This window comes from Zea mays, chromosome 10, assembly GCF_902167145.1.
Source record: "Zea mays cultivar B73 chromosome 10, Zm-B73-REFERENCE-NAM-5.0, whole genome shotgun sequence".
NCBI classification, from domain to species: Eukaryota; Viridiplantae; Streptophyta; class Magnoliopsida; order Poales; family Poaceae; genus Zea; species Zea mays.
In genome coordinates, this window is record NC_050105.1 from 143,911,344 (window position 1) to 143,928,046 (window position 16,703).

General features: G+C 41.1%; 1 protein-coding gene across 1 annotated transcript in view; it reads right to left on the bottom strand.

The window, feature by feature from the left end:
- LOC100502351 (protein FORGETTER 1) overlaps positions 1-16,436 on the bottom strand; it is a 34,439-nt gene extending 18,003 nt beyond the window's left edge. Inside the window, exons 1-28 of the mRNA XM_020545214.3 lie at positions 15,771-16,436; positions 14,970-15,035; positions 14,677-14,850; positions 14,468-14,598; positions 14,279-14,355; positions 13,716-13,897; positions 13,527-13,604; positions 12,619-12,751; positions 12,126-12,186; positions 11,959-12,040; positions 11,410-11,532; positions 11,019-11,162; positions 10,800-10,902; positions 10,304-10,426; positions 7,685-7,755; positions 7,419-7,588; positions 6,724-6,817; positions 3,804-3,901; positions 3,581-3,716; positions 3,381-3,487; positions 2,603-2,698; positions 2,437-2,524; positions 2,238-2,355; positions 1,339-1,450; positions 1,148-1,271; positions 997-1,074; positions 741-859; positions 165-218 (exon numbers count right to left, since the gene is read on the bottom strand). Of these exons, the coding sequence (XP_020400803.1) occupies positions 165-218; positions 741-859; positions 997-1,074; positions 1,148-1,271; positions 1,339-1,450; positions 2,238-2,355; positions 2,437-2,524; positions 2,603-2,698; positions 3,381-3,487; positions 3,581-3,716; positions 3,804-3,901; positions 6,724-6,817; positions 7,419-7,588; positions 7,685-7,755; positions 10,304-10,426; positions 10,800-10,902; positions 11,019-11,162; positions 11,410-11,532; positions 11,959-12,040; positions 12,126-12,186; positions 12,619-12,751; positions 13,527-13,604; positions 13,716-13,897; positions 14,279-14,355; positions 14,468-14,598; positions 14,677-14,850; positions 14,970-15,035; positions 15,771-16,319 (3,491 nt within the window). The 5' untranslated portion in view covers positions 16,320-16,436. The remainder of the gene's footprint in view (positions 1-164; positions 219-740; positions 860-996; positions 1,075-1,147; positions 1,272-1,338; positions 1,451-2,237; positions 2,356-2,436; positions 2,525-2,602; positions 2,699-3,380; positions 3,488-3,580; positions 3,717-3,803; positions 3,902-6,723; positions 6,818-7,418; positions 7,589-7,684; positions 7,756-10,303; positions 10,427-10,799; positions 10,903-11,018; positions 11,163-11,409; positions 11,533-11,958; positions 12,041-12,125; positions 12,187-12,618; positions 12,752-13,526; positions 13,605-13,715; positions 13,898-14,278; positions 14,356-14,467; positions 14,599-14,676; positions 14,851-14,969; positions 15,036-15,770) is intronic.
- Positions 16,437-16,703: the final 267 nt, after the last annotated feature.

Genomic DNA, 16,703 nt, shown 5'->3' on the forward strand with positions numbered 1-16,703 from the left:
ATGCTTGCTCACTTTTCACTACATTTGGACACCGATGTAGCGCGCCACTAAGGAAATGCCAACCTAGTCCTTAACATTGTGCCCAGACCACGATAAGACGCGTCATCAAGGGGGCGACGACCCAACACTTTGCCAAGAAAAAAATTATTATTATTCAGAAGTACCTCAATGCTTCACCAATAGCAGGCCGGATTATTTTGTACATTCCTTCAGTTGAGCTGGTGCAATAAGAATTCAGAACACATCAAGCCCTAACATTTAATCAAATAAATAACGGTACATTACAGTAAACTTAATATTTTTTATTCATGCATATGGTTGTTTCATACTTGCAAGTCTTTATCACCTCATTCCAGCCCTTGCCGTTTGCAAACAGAAAAAAGAAATTGTCTTGTCTCTCCTCTTTTATAAAGAATTAAAGATGCACCATAGTCCTCAAGGAAACAATAAGGCTTCTTTTTGTTTTCCTTTTCATTGACTTGTCTTCCATTTTGACTTCAATTTATGTGTGCTAAATTACACATTTGGGTAAATCAAAATCCTAAAATACAGCTATATTATAGTGTGTAGATATAGTTCTACAGAAAAAGAGTAACCTTAACACGAGATTCTTCTTTCCAGGTCCTTATTAATCTCTCTTGCGCTCCTTATATATGTATGTGGACCTTATTTCAGCAATGCTAATATATAGCACACGAAATAACTAACAAGTGAGATATTGGTAATCATACAGAACATACCCTTCCAAAGATAGAATGAAGTGCCTTCTCCCCATCCATTCCCTTCTGGACTCGTAAAAGCCATCAATGGAAGTACCAGCACCAAATTTCTCCCTTTCCTCAAGCATCGTTTTTGCCGACTTTACACAATATGTTCAAAAAAGGAATTATGCAGGTAAAAACAGTTTTCAACATGGATTGCATTTAAATAAAACTACAAGAATGTCAAAGTTCTCAAGGAAAAGCAAACGATGGCGCTCCAGGACTGTTTGCATACCTCCCAAGTAACTCCCCGGTCAATGGTGAAAGTAAATAGTACCGTCAAAGCACCAGACAAGCTATCAGTGTGAACAGTCTGCATGGACAACATTCATTGATGGTTAATGAAATAAAGCTGCCAAAGCAAATGTCATCACAATAAACATTACCCTAGGTGATTCTGTCATTTCAACATTCTTAGCTTTGATATCAACAATTCCAGAATCTAGCTGCCCTTCTATCCTTGCATTGTGAAGGACAATATCAAGTATACTTGTAAAAAGATCAAACAACCTGTTACATTGAATGTATTAGAACGGTCAACCAACTCTTTGAAGATATGTGGATCATGCAAAGTCACCTGTTTTGGATGTTTGGAGACAACCCCAAAAGGCGGTTGAGAAAACGAGCAACATCATGCATATCTGAATCTACAATCCGACCAGAAAGCTTCCCTGGATCTTTTCCATTGCCTGAGAAAAATCATTTAGTGAGCCATATTTTTAATAACTTAATTATATGTAGAATAACACATAACCCTGGATGGCTAGGGGGGCAGTTCCACTTTGCAAACATCAGGCATTGAGGGTGGGTGGTCGGCCTCCTTGACAGGGGGCTCAACCAACTGGGTAATTGCTCAATTCTTAAGCATACAATTTGTAAAATCGTAGTTCTCATATACTGTTTCCCCAGACCCCACTCATGTGGAAGTCCGGCACTGGGTTTTCCTTTGCTTATAGTTCTCATGTGCTGTTCAATCAATTATCAATATGCTTCATAAATTGTAGCATTTCAAGGGCTGCTAAGAAGTCCGTCGGTACAGTTACTACAGTAGATACATAAATAAATACCAGTGAGAAACTAATAAATAACACATATCATAGGAAAAGCTTTTATCTTCAATTCAACAATATCAAAAGAAGTATACAAACAGATAGAAGATACCAAGCATTCTTATTTGTGATTATGTGGGGAAAAATGGTGAAATATGAGCAGTTAGGAAACTTCACTAGAAGCAACAAAACCAGAACAAAAGGTTAGTGGTATGTTAGCAAATTAGCAAAACAAGCATAAACTTAAGTTAAAAGGGCAGACCCAATGGTGGAGGCTCCTAGATTAGTGAGGTCTAGAAAAGGCCCCAACAAATGCGAAGACATTGCTTTCAGCACGTGATCTGGTGACCCAGTGAGACAGCTCTCACCAACGCACCAGGCATAGCCTTCATAAACTTAAGTTAAAAATGATTTTCAATTAACTTACATATGAAAGCATCCCTAATAATTCCAACTGATACTAGAGCAGCTTTTGCTTCATTGATGAATTCTTGGATGCTAGTTTCATCATCAGAACACCCCGGAGGAACAACTGGAAAAGAATCCTGATCACCTTGAAACCAACTTTTAGAATGCTGTACACACAAAATAGGAAATACCATAAAATTAATTGTAATAGTATAAACCTGTTCCATTATTCCCCTATACATCATGGTTAATGCCTTTTTCCCATAGTTGCTATCATAGTTAAAAGCACTCAAAGAAGGCCCAGCCCTGCAAAAGTAGAAATCTTGTATTAAAAATGCTCTGGCTCATTTTTTTTATCCCAATTTATATGAAATCGTCAAAAACCTGCGATCTCCTTGTGTTAAAGCACCAAGAGACTCTAGCCTTTTTGCCACAATTGATGCAAATCGCTTTTCACCACCAAGATTTGTAAAAAGAAGCCTACAGTGGAGGTCCAATTTTTTCAGATATATAAACAATTTTATCTGGTTCATGCATCATTTGAAACAGTTTGCAATGTGAATTAGTATTAATCAAACATGTGACAACTGAGACCGGAGCCACGACCACTTTTTTAAACAATATTTCCCCACACTAAAAAAAACGGTTCACTTGATTATCTCAACATTTGACTGATGCACAACTACTCTGACATCACATTTGTGGGAAAAAAAATATTTCCAAATAGACAACTAAATAAGACTGCACATAAATTTGCTGGTTATATAACAAACCAATATTGATAAAGCAATCTCATGTGCATTCCAACATATGAGAAAACAAATAGAGACTGTCATTCATATTACTGCATATAATATAATGCTTTAAAAAGTCATTAATTATTTTAGGTTAGTCGGCAGCCATCAGTAGTTACCAGCACATAAAAAGGAGTCCTGCACCTACATTCGATTGTTGACAATGTTCATGTTCTAACTTCTAGTTATCATTGCAGGTGCTTTTTTCAATTCCTCCAAAGAACTCCGATCTGGTTCTACACCCTTTCAGTCTTCATTTTCAAGGAAACAATACCACAAAATCCTCATCCAAGTGAAGTGCAGCAGCCAACAGAGTGCAATCAAAATTCAAATGTACAAGAAATACTTCATAAAAATAAATATTGAACCTATATTGAGGGGCAGAAGTTTGATTAGAACGATGGGTCCTCCCAAACTGCTGTATTGCACGATCTGCACTCCAAGGGAGTTCAAGTGTTATGTGTACTCTTCTTCTCTGCAAAATTAACGCAAGCAGTTTGAGCGTTATTTTGATAGATTGGCTTCTGGCATAATTGTCACATATGGATGAAATGGAGCAACGTAAGACCTGGTTTTTTGCCCTTCTATCAGCATGGAGAGAAACACCAGCTGACCCTGCTTCAGATATAATTGCAATTAGTTTTTTGTCATCCATAAACTGCTGCTTTTCGTGCATATTAATCATCTCCATCGAGACTTCTTTCCTACAAAGTAATGAACAAATATACATGAAATTTGCTGAGCCAGAAGTCCAGATCATAAAACATAATGGCATAAGTGAGTTATCTCACGCGTTCCGCGCCTGATAAACCACGCCTTTCCCATCCAAAGCTCTTACTAGCATGCCACGACGCCCAGTTATTTCAGCAACATTGTCAGGTTCCCCTAGCTACAAGATCACAAATGTGGAAAGATCTTAATGCATGTACAGTCTAATGCTAAGAGTATGTGGGCCTAAGAATAGACTGAATTAAGATCTTATACGCAAATCATGTTGCTTATCATTGCTTTCATGTTCATGTTCATGTTCTACACCAACATATGAAGAAGTGAAACGACATAAAACAAAAGGATACTAGATGATGAACAGAACTTAGAGGAACAAAGCAAACTCAATGAAAAAGATATTGTCTTTCAGCCAAAATGGATGCCACAAAACATTAATTTTTAATTAGCAGGTGCTAGAGCTCTATATTGGGACAGCTCAAGTTGAGATATACGAATGTCATATCCAGCCCATCAGGGCCCATAAGATGAAGGGGATAAAAATAACACATGTTCTTCCTTAGGGACAGCACTGTTGAGTTATCTATTTCCTTCAGTTTAGAGATACATTATTTACGATTCAAGCAGCAAAACCACAGGCAGCAGGGGTAGAGATGATTGGCTGGGACTGGGAATACCTTGCTTTATGATAAGGTGACAGGCTCATCCTTGGGATGATTTGAACCTTACCTAATCAATGACAGCTTAACTTACCAAGCATCCCTTATTCAAAGAGTAAACAAATAGTTTGGCCCCTCCAACAACCCCTGTTGCTGCTTTAGAATGTATATGCAAGGCATTAGCCTGATAGGCTGGTACCCGCATGTAACAAGCATCTACAATACATACTGTCGGAGGGGTGAATCCTCCGACCGGGTGGCGGGTTGCACCCGCCCTAGTCCTCGGATGAGTAGGCTTAGGTGTTTGCCTGGCCTTCTAGATGGACACAAGAACACAAGGGTTTAGAGTGGTTCAGGCCGCCGGAGCGTAATATCCTACATCCACTATGAGTCGTATTGCTTGAGAACTTGAGGGTCGAAGGTCTGAGTGTAAATCGACCTCCCCCGCTACGGAGCAAGTGCTCTCCCTTTTATAGTCTGAGGCACAATACAAGGGAGCTTAGGCCCCGACAGGTGGGCCTAAGAGGGTTTACAATGCAGAACGGGAAAATATTGGATAGAGATGAGTAGCTGACAACACTAGATCTTCCTGAGCGTGTATCCCTTGTTGGTCTCGCACAGGCTCCTGACATCCTATTCCTATCCTCTTGTTTTGTCTTATCAGAGTACGCACGCAGCCCTTGAGGTAGGTTGCGATGTAGTCTGATACGCTGTCGTGCGTAGGTGTGGGCGATGTCGACTCGTCTCCTCCACCCGTCCCTTCATGCCTCATAACGCACGAAGAACAGTGAAGTCACGATGAAGGGCGCCCAAGCGGTGCATTGGGCCAATGCTCTTTGCCTCGGTAACATGCAGGCAATAGTAAAAGCTGCACGTTACAGACCTGACGCGCCGCGCGCATTTAATGCAGGGGATACGCTACTCAGTGTTGGCGTGGGTAAGTAAGTGTCCCATCTGTACTCAATACTGGCAGGCCCTATGTCAGAGGCTTTTGTCAGGCATCGTCTGGTGGCTTACGATAGGGGCGTCTGGCCACATGTTGGCACCGGACCCCTGCTTGGATAAGGGACAGGCACCGGAATGAGCGATGACATGGCATTCCCAAGCCTTCTCTGTCTGTGAGCTCGGACCGTACTCGAGGGGGTCCAGGCTCCGACCGCCCATGTTTGGATACGTGGCAACACCGGACCTCACCTGGCCTGAGGTCTGGATGGTGTTTTCCATACCCGGAGCCATTCTGGAGGCTTAGTGTTGTAGCTAGAGAGTGCCTTTTCCTCCGGGGCTTTGTGTCCCCTCCGGTCCCCTTTGTCCAGGAATCTAACGAGCCCACAAGGAGGTCTGGGTCCTATTTGCAGGATCCCAGACCTATAGCTGAAGTTCTTGATTCCTTCCCTTTATGGGGTTTGGTGGAGACGGCGATCCAGCCCAGGAGACAAGCCTGGGCTGGCCACGACTCCATATGGTGGGCCTTAGCCCCGTGTTGGTTGCCCGTGGAATCCTCAATGGTGACCACCGAGATCTCACCTTAACATAGCAGGGGTGGGTACCCCGTATTCAGGGTACCAACACATACCATTTTGGAAAAAGAAGAGAAGCATATATATATATAGAAGACAAAATAAAGAACACGAAGAGACATAATATAAACCAATGAATTCGTAGAAACTACTTAGCCAATTGGGAACCTTCACAGAATCTAAAGGTCCCAGTTTTAACAAAATCTCATCCTAAGCATAACGCCTACATGTGTATGAAAAACAACTTGCATGATACTTGCTTCACAAAAAAATAATGTGGAGTTGCTACATTCTCACTATCAAAGATATAATGCTATAACTCTACACTTTACACTCTCAATGCAGGACTAACCCCACAACTACATTACAATTGGGCCCCAGCAGCTCCTAGAACAATTTCCAAGGTGCTATGGGTCCGGAGACCCAGCGCCCCAGCCCACCTGCCTCTCATGGGAAGGGATAAGGACTAGGAAGAGATTAGATTACTTACTATAGCGTGTCCAATGAGGAAGTAATCTGATCTAATCTCTTTCCTAACCTTATCCCTTACCATGAGAAGCAGGTGGGCTGGGCCTCCAACCCCCATAACACAGGGGAGCCTCTGTCAAATGGCAGTTTGCAGGCAACCACTCCTAGAGTTGGTTCCATTGTGTGATTCCATGAAACGAACTAAGATGCTGAAAGCTATCTCTACAGTTTATCTTTTGATACCATACATGAATAAAATGCCAAAAAGAAAATATCACAAACTTGAGAAACAGTATGGATAGTAATGTTCAACATTATTACTGCCAACAAACCAAAAATACCTGATCAATGATATCATCCAAAGGATTATTAGGGAGATCCAAGGAACTTATTATATCCAAAATCTTCAACTTTTTCTCTACTGCAGAATCGTACCTACAAATCACAAAAGTAACTAGCATAAAGTGGGGCCATTGAGCATAAGTTTTTTTTTCTCGAACGCGCAAGAGACATGTGCATCTTTTCATTAAGAAGGAAGAGAAAAAGGATCCAAAATGGATCAGTACAGGAAGACCCCCATTACGGTGGTCGAAAACAAAGAAACAAAAATACATCCATAAATAAAAGGAACCAGAAACTACTATGACCTAAAGACCTGGGATTGGGGCTGTTAAGAGATCTAAGTTTGTAGCCCCTCCTAACACCCACAGGTCCCTTTCCTCGTCAGTTCTCTTGATGGCTTCATTAAGGCAGGGAGCAAGGCCGTCAAAAACACAGACGTTTCAGTGTTTCCACAATATCCAGAGGCTGAGACTGATAAGCGAGTTTAGTCCTTTTCTGGCAATTCCATGCAACTGATCACTACATCTTTTCCACCAGAGCATGGTATTCTCTTCATAGACATGAGGAGTGAAATTCTGGAGGTTAACCTTTGTCAGCAGCTTGAACCAGTAATTTCTTGCAAACACACAGCTCACGAGGAGATGGCCATTGAGCATAAGTTATAAGGATCATGATTCGTCTAACAAATACGCACCTCTTTAAACAATCAGCTACATGGGCATCTTGCTTCTTTTCCTCGTCTTCTACTATCTTGCACGTGTAGCATGCCCAATCATCCGTAATCGTCCCAGTCCATGGTGGTGTTAGACAATGAGGGTGAACATGCCGAGAACAACCAGAACAATGAAGCAACAGGCTCTGCTCCTGATAGATCAGATATTGTAAAGAGAAATTCACAAAAGATTAAAAAGGTAGAGATGGCATTAAACTTTTATTTAAATACTAAGGAAGAAAAGTCACCTCCTCTGTGTTGCAAATTTGACACATGTGGAACTCCTCATCAGATTCTGTTGATTCATGATCTGACTCAGCTGAAAAATTTAGAAGTATTAGAAGATTAATGTTGTTAATGGAAAGCATCCATGTAAGAATAGTACTGATCTACTGATATGACTACTTTGGTTGAAAGGTAAGCATGAGATGGAGGTGTGCTCGTCCACTTGAGGCCTTGTTCGGTTGCATCTGGATCGAAGGGGATTGAGGGTGATTAAATCCCCTTCTATTCAATTTTGACTACAAGGGGATTTAATCACCCTCAACCCCCTTCGATCCAGACGCAACTGAACAAGCACTGAAGAAGTTCTGAAGTCTGAACAACCTGATTTGGTGGATTAGATTATTCCTTGCTTCAGTCACAAAGTTCTGGCATACTTATATATAGTAGATTAGATTATTCCTTACTTCATCCATAAAATTATGGCATATTTATATATAGTAGATTAGATTATTCCTTACTTCATCCACAAAATTATGGCATACTTATCTTATAGAAGCCAGACCTAAAAACAGGTACTTCCTCTCATCTCCTGTAGCTAACAGTTTTTTCCCAAAAGTGCAGAACTGCACATCATTAAATTAAGAAGAAATATAGGGGCCCTAGAGGGCCAGTACAGCAGTCGGCCTCCTTATGGCGGCCAGACACAGGCATACACAAATTCATCCACGACAAAAAACTACAAAAAAACTACGACCAACAGCAAACAAAGGACTAGGTAGAACACTTTCAGACCAGGGATGGGGCCAGTCAAAAGGAACAGTTTCCTTGCTCCAGCCATCTCTCACATCTCTCTTTCCTGATCAGCTTCTCTAATAGCAATGTCCACGTTAGGCTTTTTCTTATCAAAGACACATTTATTGTGATGCTTCCATAAGGTACAGATCCCAAGAATAATGAGAGAATTCAGCTCTTCTTGTGCCACACCTTGAACTAACAGTTCAAAAGCAACATGTACGAATGTGAGGGAGAGAACAGATGAGGGCAACTGTGCAAACAACCAAGGGGCCTAAGGCTTGAGGCGCCTGTGTATATATAGAGTTGCAATTTCTATATGGTATAGTATACTTCCTCTGATCCTCAGGTACTCCCTCTGTTTGGAAATCTTAGTCATCTAGGACATTCCTCCTACATGGTCTACAGGATGATATTTTGAGTAGCAATTCCTATACGGTATTTTCTTAAAAAATATTGTGAATTACAACAATACTGCAATGGCTATTAGGGTGAAATTTGATCAAGATGCCTCGAAGTAGTTGATCAACAAGTATGGCTATGTAGATTCAGGCTCAGGCTGTAGCGATATAGCATGCACACAGCAAGCACCATTGTTGATAGTGTACAGCAGGATCATTCAGAGATATAATAGCTTCTTTTTTTTCGAAAGCGCGGGAGAGCTGTGCATCATTTATTTAGAGAAGAAAAGATCCAAAATGGGCCAAGGTGCAGAGCCTCAGAAGGCAAGATAAAAACACACGCACGCACACACTGTCCTGCAGCTAAGCTTCAGCCCAATAGAACTGATAAACAGAGGAAGGCCACAGCTAGAAAAAACTGCAGGGGGACTCCACACCCACAAAATTATGCCATGGTCATATTAAGTGCGACCTTTAGGCCTAAGTTCTCAAGATGTTTAGCTCCAGCCTTATTCCAACACACCAATGTAAGCAACAGGACTCTTACTCTCATCGAGATGACACAATGAGCTGGAGCGATTTTCTGTTTATTTTCTCAAACACTACACAATGTCATACCCATCTAAGGGTTGGGGACACATATTTATAGCCCTAGGGGCTGCACTACACACTACTCTGCAGTATTAGAGATGTTGATGTCCTTGCTGTTCTCTAGATGCTAAAGGAGGACAGTGAAAAGCTCCTGCTGTCCTCTAGATACTAAAAAAGATGTTGTTGTCCTTCATACTAAAGAACTATAGCAAAGCACTGTTGTACTCTACTCAAACTCAACCTGATGTCCTTAAAGCAGTCAAAACTGCAGTAAGGATTCATGTTGTCCTTAAAGCAGTCTAAATTTTAGTAAGGATTCCTGTTGTCCTTAAAGCAGTCAAAAAACTGCAGTAAGGAAAGGTGCCGTCCTGCCTGCTGTTGTGCTGCCTTGCCTGCTGTCCTCTACCCACAGACCACGAGACTTATTCCAACAACCAACTCATCTAAGAAAGCACATCGAATTGTTTCTTGGGTGTTCATTTATAGCTGGAATTTTTTATGCCTAATATACTAAGTATCACATGGAAAGTCCCAATGTCCATCTGCCTACCAGGGACATCTTGGAACATTTAACATCTAGTCATCATTATTTTCCTTTTTCTCGAACACAGTTTCGTGCATCCATCTCAATTGTTTCATAACGGGTCTGCAATGCTTACAGGGCAAGTTAATGTTTCGTACCTATTAATCCCTTCACTGATTACTTTCTGTTTCTCTAAGAAGGTTTTTTCCAGTTAATACATTTTATTTCAGTAAAGCCATACTTGTAGGCGTAAGTGGGACACCATGTAAATAACATTTGTTTGCTACATGGTGAAAAACATGAAAGAAAAATCATGCCATTATCAGGAAACTTACATGGAGAATAATCATCGGTGTCGTCATCGCTCACATCTACCACTTTCGCTACTTTCCTAACTCGCCCTTTAAATGATACATCCAGTGCACGTTTACGCTGAATCTCTGTGACTGTTTCTTCACCTAATATAAGAATTTATATAAAAAAAATCACAACAGAGCAGGCAACAAGAAAAATCATAAGAATTGAGAAAACAAGATGCAGAATTTTAATATAAATAACTAGGCACGATGAAAATATTTAATACTCTTTTCTACCAGATATTAACACCTATTAGCTAGATGAGAAAGGATCAAACCCCAGAGCATGACTTTGCTTGCACAAGTGGGAACAGATTTTAGAATATGGCAGGCATATTTAGCAGAAGGAAAGATCATTGATCATAAACTTACAGGTACCAGCATTTTAAGCATTACACAATAGTTTGCAAACAAGTTGTGCCCAAGGATGGTAACAACTGGATGAGATTTACATGCTGAAATAACAGCAACAAACCTTGCTGAAAAGAATCAGGTTTTGGAGGTAAAGGGTAGTTTTCTTCTACCAACTTAAGAAGAAGCTCCCGAGGGCCAGAAACAAAGTCTTCCATTTCAACTCCCTGATTTAAATTTCAAAGAAACTTTAGATTTTTGGAGCAGTAATCTAATTTGCAAAGATCTGTGTTTGCTACAAATGAAAAAGAATTGAAGTGTTCAGTAGAAAATGTGAACAGACATATTTTGTGACAGCTTCTTCAGTTCTAGCTTCTCCAGTGCTCTGAAGGCCAATCACCACACATTTGTTCTCTGCCAAGGCCTCTTTAGCTAACCTCACAACAGCAGGTACCTTTGCAGACATGCACATGTGCCTGAAGAAACGCTGTAAAACATAGTTCATCAGTTATGAAGCATAACGAACAGCAAGTATTTAAGCATGTTAGGCAATTGTTATCTGCATTGCACACTGTACTAATTTAAAATTTAGAATTGTTTCTCAAGTTCAAATATGCCACACATGGGGGTGATGTTATGTTGGAAAACAATACACACATGGATTGTCAAGGTGAAGTATGCAAAGGCCATAAAATTCCATTCAAACTCATTTTGGAGAGGTAAGGAAGCAATACCTGATGGCTGGCCCAATACAATCGCCATATTTGATTTGAATTGCCATCAGCAAATAATTCACTTGCTGATAAAAGTTCAAGGCGCAGTTCAGCCCAGAATTCAGCTGCTCTTCTGTACATGTTCTGAATTACAAATAAGATGAGAAACTTTATCATGAGCTGCATATAGATCCGCAGCCTAGGAATAGTTACAGAAGCTGAAGTTGCACATGGATGTTACTATTTTTTTTGGAGGGGGGGGGGGGAGTCCCGAGCAAGTTTGGATAGGCCACCACAAAAATAAAAATGAATAGAGTTAGATATGTTGTCCTGGATTTGCACAGGATATTTGGTAGTCTTTAGATGATTAGGCACGCTGTGTAGTTACAATATAACAACATTACAGCATTAACTTGCTGTACATACACCTTTCATGTTACACAGAAACTTTTGGTAAAAGAAAAATAATAGGAGTATAGGACCCGATGTTACCCAGTCGTAAGGCAGAGAATATGATTAAATTTTGTTTAGTTTCAATGCAAAAAGCTTGTCAATACCGTATGGGCTTACCATCATTCTTTCCTCAAGTGGAGCCTCCACTATATAAAAATCAGCCCCTTTGTAACTTAATGTACGGCATACATACATACCCCTGCAACAGTTTAATGATAGTACTCAACAAGCTACCCATCTGTACATAGCAATTGAAACTCAGCAGAAGTCAGAAGAAATGCTACCTAGCTTTCATGTCCATGGCAACAAGTTCAAGTGCTCCCACACCACCTTTCTCAAGAGCACCTAAAAAGTTCGTATAAATCTGAGCAACTGCATTTAGGTTTATAATGAATCACAGAACATACAGAAGCAAGCAATTCAAGGCATGGGATTCAAGTATAAAGACTAGTCCTGAACAAAACATGAAGCAATAAGTGACAAGCATAGCATAACATAACTTAAACTACAGCACTAGTCCCACTTCTTAAATGATAATTAAAACTCAGTGCAGCTTGAGTTATTAAGAGAACAGGTAAACCAAACTTGTCCCTACTGCTCTGCTAGTATGATATGTTTTAGTGATCCATAAAAGATATGCTCATTCCAACTGATTAAGAGAACAGGCAAACTAGCATGGGCGCACCAATTACTTGTTGTCTTATTGGGTGCAGGATAACTTGATAAAAGAACTTAAAACAAAAGGAAATGTTCTCATGAAAGGATGAAGCAACAAACCTAAAAATTGTGGAAAAGTTTGAAATGATGTTCCTTCACCCCAAAGTCCAAGACGAACCATATAGCCCAAATTTCGTGGTTCTGATGCACCAGTTGCTGAACAGTAAACAACCCGAGCCTCGTGCAACTTTTCCTGCCATGTTTGGTCATGTCACAATGATATTTGAATCCTGGCTAGCGCAAATAAATAAAATAATTCTTGCGCTATTTAAGGGTAAATGGTCTCTATGGGTCTGGTTGGTTGCCTGCACAGCCCCTTATCCATGCCCCTGTAGTGCCATTCACCCCAATTAGGCCAAATAGTGTGTATCCAGCTCTGCACCCTCCTTCAGCAACCATTCTACAGCCCGAGGTTAGGCTGTGTCTGACTGACCACTTACACAAGGAACCAATCACACGCATAACACTATAGCTTTCCTATTCAGATGAACCAAACAACAGCTAATTACACAGCCTTATGCAGATTAAAGGTATGCTGCATAACCCCTAATACAATACAATACTAATGTGAGGAACCAATCAGGCCTTATAAGACAATCCACTAATGTATTGTGTCTTGAATTTCCATTAAATTATGCACCAAAAACTTGACAAACAGAATCAGATTGCAGCATCTTCTTGAATGTGCCTTGAATTGATCCTCTCAAACTGAACAAACAGAATCAGATTTACAGCATCTTTTAAATGAATTGTGCCTTGAATTTCCTTTGAATTATGCACCAAAAACTCTGTTTAAGAGAAAATGATTCCTACAAGGATAATTCACTAATGTAATCACAAAGAATTTTTCAGTATTAAGCATAGATTCTCTAATATTTCGTGATGACAAGACACTAAATTGGAAATAAAAAGATCATAGATTTTCTTCCCAACCAGATTACGACAGGCTCGAGCTATTAATCACACACCTGGATCTCAAGAACTGTTTTACCAGTGCGAGTGGGCTGGCTTCCGGCATCAGGAATCAGATTTTTGGCCTTGTGGCACTGCAAGAGACATTGTTTCAGCAATCAGCATACATCACATATTCAGGTATGCATATCTGGCTGTAAATTGGTATTATATCAAATGATGATAATTCAAGTGAAATATGTTACCTCATCAAATACAAGAAGACCATCAAACTCTTGCCCACACCATTGAACCAATTGCTGCAAACGGGAGCGGCCTCTCTCAGACGATGCTATTAGGCTACTATAAGTTACAAAAATTACTCCATTCTTAATTCCAATGGCCTTCGAATCTAGCTTAGAATAAGGTAACTTATTTAAAGGGTGCACTGCATAATAAATATACCGATATCAGTTGTAAATACCAATAAAAGATATAGATAAATCAATCTGCTTAACAGCTAGAAAGCAAGTTCTTCTGATACTTGACTAATTGTGTGTCCCTTTGATGATACAAAGGACTAGACCAGACTGGATGCTTAAATATTATCAGCAACAAAATTCATCAAGGACCTCCCAACTCCTAGAAATTATTCAATAACTCTATTCAGGAGCACCACTGCTGATTCAAGCATTTGTTATTCAATAACTTTATTTCCTCATCACTGTGACACTAATCCAAGCATTCTCGACAAATGTTATATCAAAATAACATATCGTTGAAGGTGCAGTATAAATCAGTTGCAACTCAAAGTGAAAAGGTCTCGCACCTTGGACACACTTAGCACCAACATCATCCAAATCTCTTCGAGCATCATACTTTAAGTCAGAACCAACAGATACCCACCTGGATTGCAACCAACAGCTAAGATCAAGCAATGAAGAAAGCAGCCATAACTTAAGAAATTGTTGGAAAAATCATCATGATTAGCTGATGAATATGATTTTTCAAGTCTTACACTGCTTTATGCCTTCCCTGCTGCCAATTTTCCCAGATTAACCCAGCAATTGTTCGGCCCTTACCAACGCCAGCCCCATCACCAATGAAAAAACCTGCTCTATGGCCAGTAGGGAGATGATGAAGATGCCTCTGTAATATAACAACGCAAATATTTACAAATGATATATTATAAGAACTCCATACAATAATCATAGGATGGTAACCAACCTGACAAGCATAAACTATTGTTTCAATTTGCAAACAAGACAATGCATTTGTCTCATCTAATTCGTCCATGATATTCAAGCAGTAAGTTGGTTCAGGAGGTTGTACAGCTGACAGAGAAGAAGTTTCTACAACTGGATCTGGATGAGATAGACCAAGTGATAGCTTGGAAGGCCTCTGGAAATAAGTGTAAACATAGCCAAACTCACAATCAGTTGGACAAAAGATATCTATACGCATAGAAAGCAATTCTGCAAGTGCGCACTCAGCATCTAAGTCATGGATAGATTATTTACATAGTCAGTAAAAGTTTCTCCAACAGTGCCACCTTCATCTTCATCACGCTCAACATCAATGGCAACCTGCTTGACAAAGTCCCAGTAAGTCAAAGATTGCAACCTTCTTGATATAATTATGAAGCAATCATTGGGACCTAAGACACTAGTACAATAAAACATAAAAAACAAGCTGAATGTTTATGATAAAACCTCATGGAATTTCGCATGCAATTATCATACTTTAACAATGGAGAATGCTACGCATAAACCAAGAAACATATTGTGCAAATTTACAACATTATACAAAGCCTTCAACCTACAACAACAAAAATGTGCACTAAGTGCATAGACAATCAGAAAACTGTCTAATATGAACTGAGCTAACATGCACCACAAATCTGGAAACCTAGAAGTGCTTATTGGCCAGCGAATTGAACTACCACAAATGGAAGAAGAACACCATGCACTGCTGGATGAAAGAAGAGTGCACAGCTCAGATATTTGTTCCCTGCGTTGACCACTACAAATTGACAAAACGTACAATTCTGCACTCGAAGTATATAAATGAAACTCTTCAGATTATGTCCCCACCACCACCACCCTTCACCCCCACCCCTATGAATTGCTCTCTTTTACAACAGAAAAAATTGCAAAATCAAAAGCAGAATTCCCCACTCCAATGTTTCTGTTTCATTATAGAATTGCTGCAATATGTTATCGTATAGAGAGTACAATGTCACTCATCCCCACTGTTCACCCTTCGTGTTGATGTCCAGACGTTACTTCACCAGATACTTACATGATCACACAACAGCGTACCTCATTGATCTCCTCATGTGGTTCAGCGGCAGGCAGCACCATGGAAATTGTTGCACCAGGCACTAGCTGCAGCGGCAACACGGAGAGGAATGTCGCCAGAGGCGGCTGCGTCCTCACCGAGGTCGGGGCATGGCCTGATGACGTGGCGCTGTTGGAGGCGGCGAGGAAGTTTTGTAGCTTGGCGTGGTCCACGGCAAGGTCGACGCCACACTGCGGACAGCGGAAGCGGGCGAGACCGTGGGGCACGTTGAGGACGGCCTGGCAGCCCGCACAGGGGAGCTGGATCTTCGTGGGGTCCACCCCCTGAGCCGACGGCGCACCCATCCGGGGCTGCGTAGGAGGCAGAGAAGGCTTCGAGGGGGCTTTGGGCAGAGGCGACGAGGGCGAGGTGGACTTGGCCATGAGCTGTGGCGGGAGGCGCTGCGCCATGCGGCACTTGGGGCAGATGAATTCAGTTACACCGAGGCCGACAGCGAGGATGCTACGGCAACCAGCGCAGCGCACCTGGACAGGTGCGGAGGCCGGGGAAGGGGACGAGTCCCCGGCCATCGGCGGTGACCTCACGGCGAGGGTTCCGGAGCAGCGGAGCGGGGGGGTATGGTGGTCTCGGTTTCCTTTCACGCTCGGGAAGAGCAGAAAGAAGCCGAAACGGTACAGCCAGTGGGATGGTCGGTCTGGGCCGGTATTTGAAGATTTCGATAATTGTTGGGTGGCAAATGGGAAAGTGAAACACGATGCAAGGCTATCTTCAACGCTATTTTATCGCAATGTCCCAAACTTTATTTTAAAAACATTATCAAACATGTTATTTACGGTTCTGTGTCTCATATTTTACGTTGTTCATTAGAGACGGTCTAAGAGGATTTCCAACAACGTGGCTCAAAATAGTGCTTAAAAAGGTACAGCCCTCGATCCTGGTCTTGGCTCTCAACC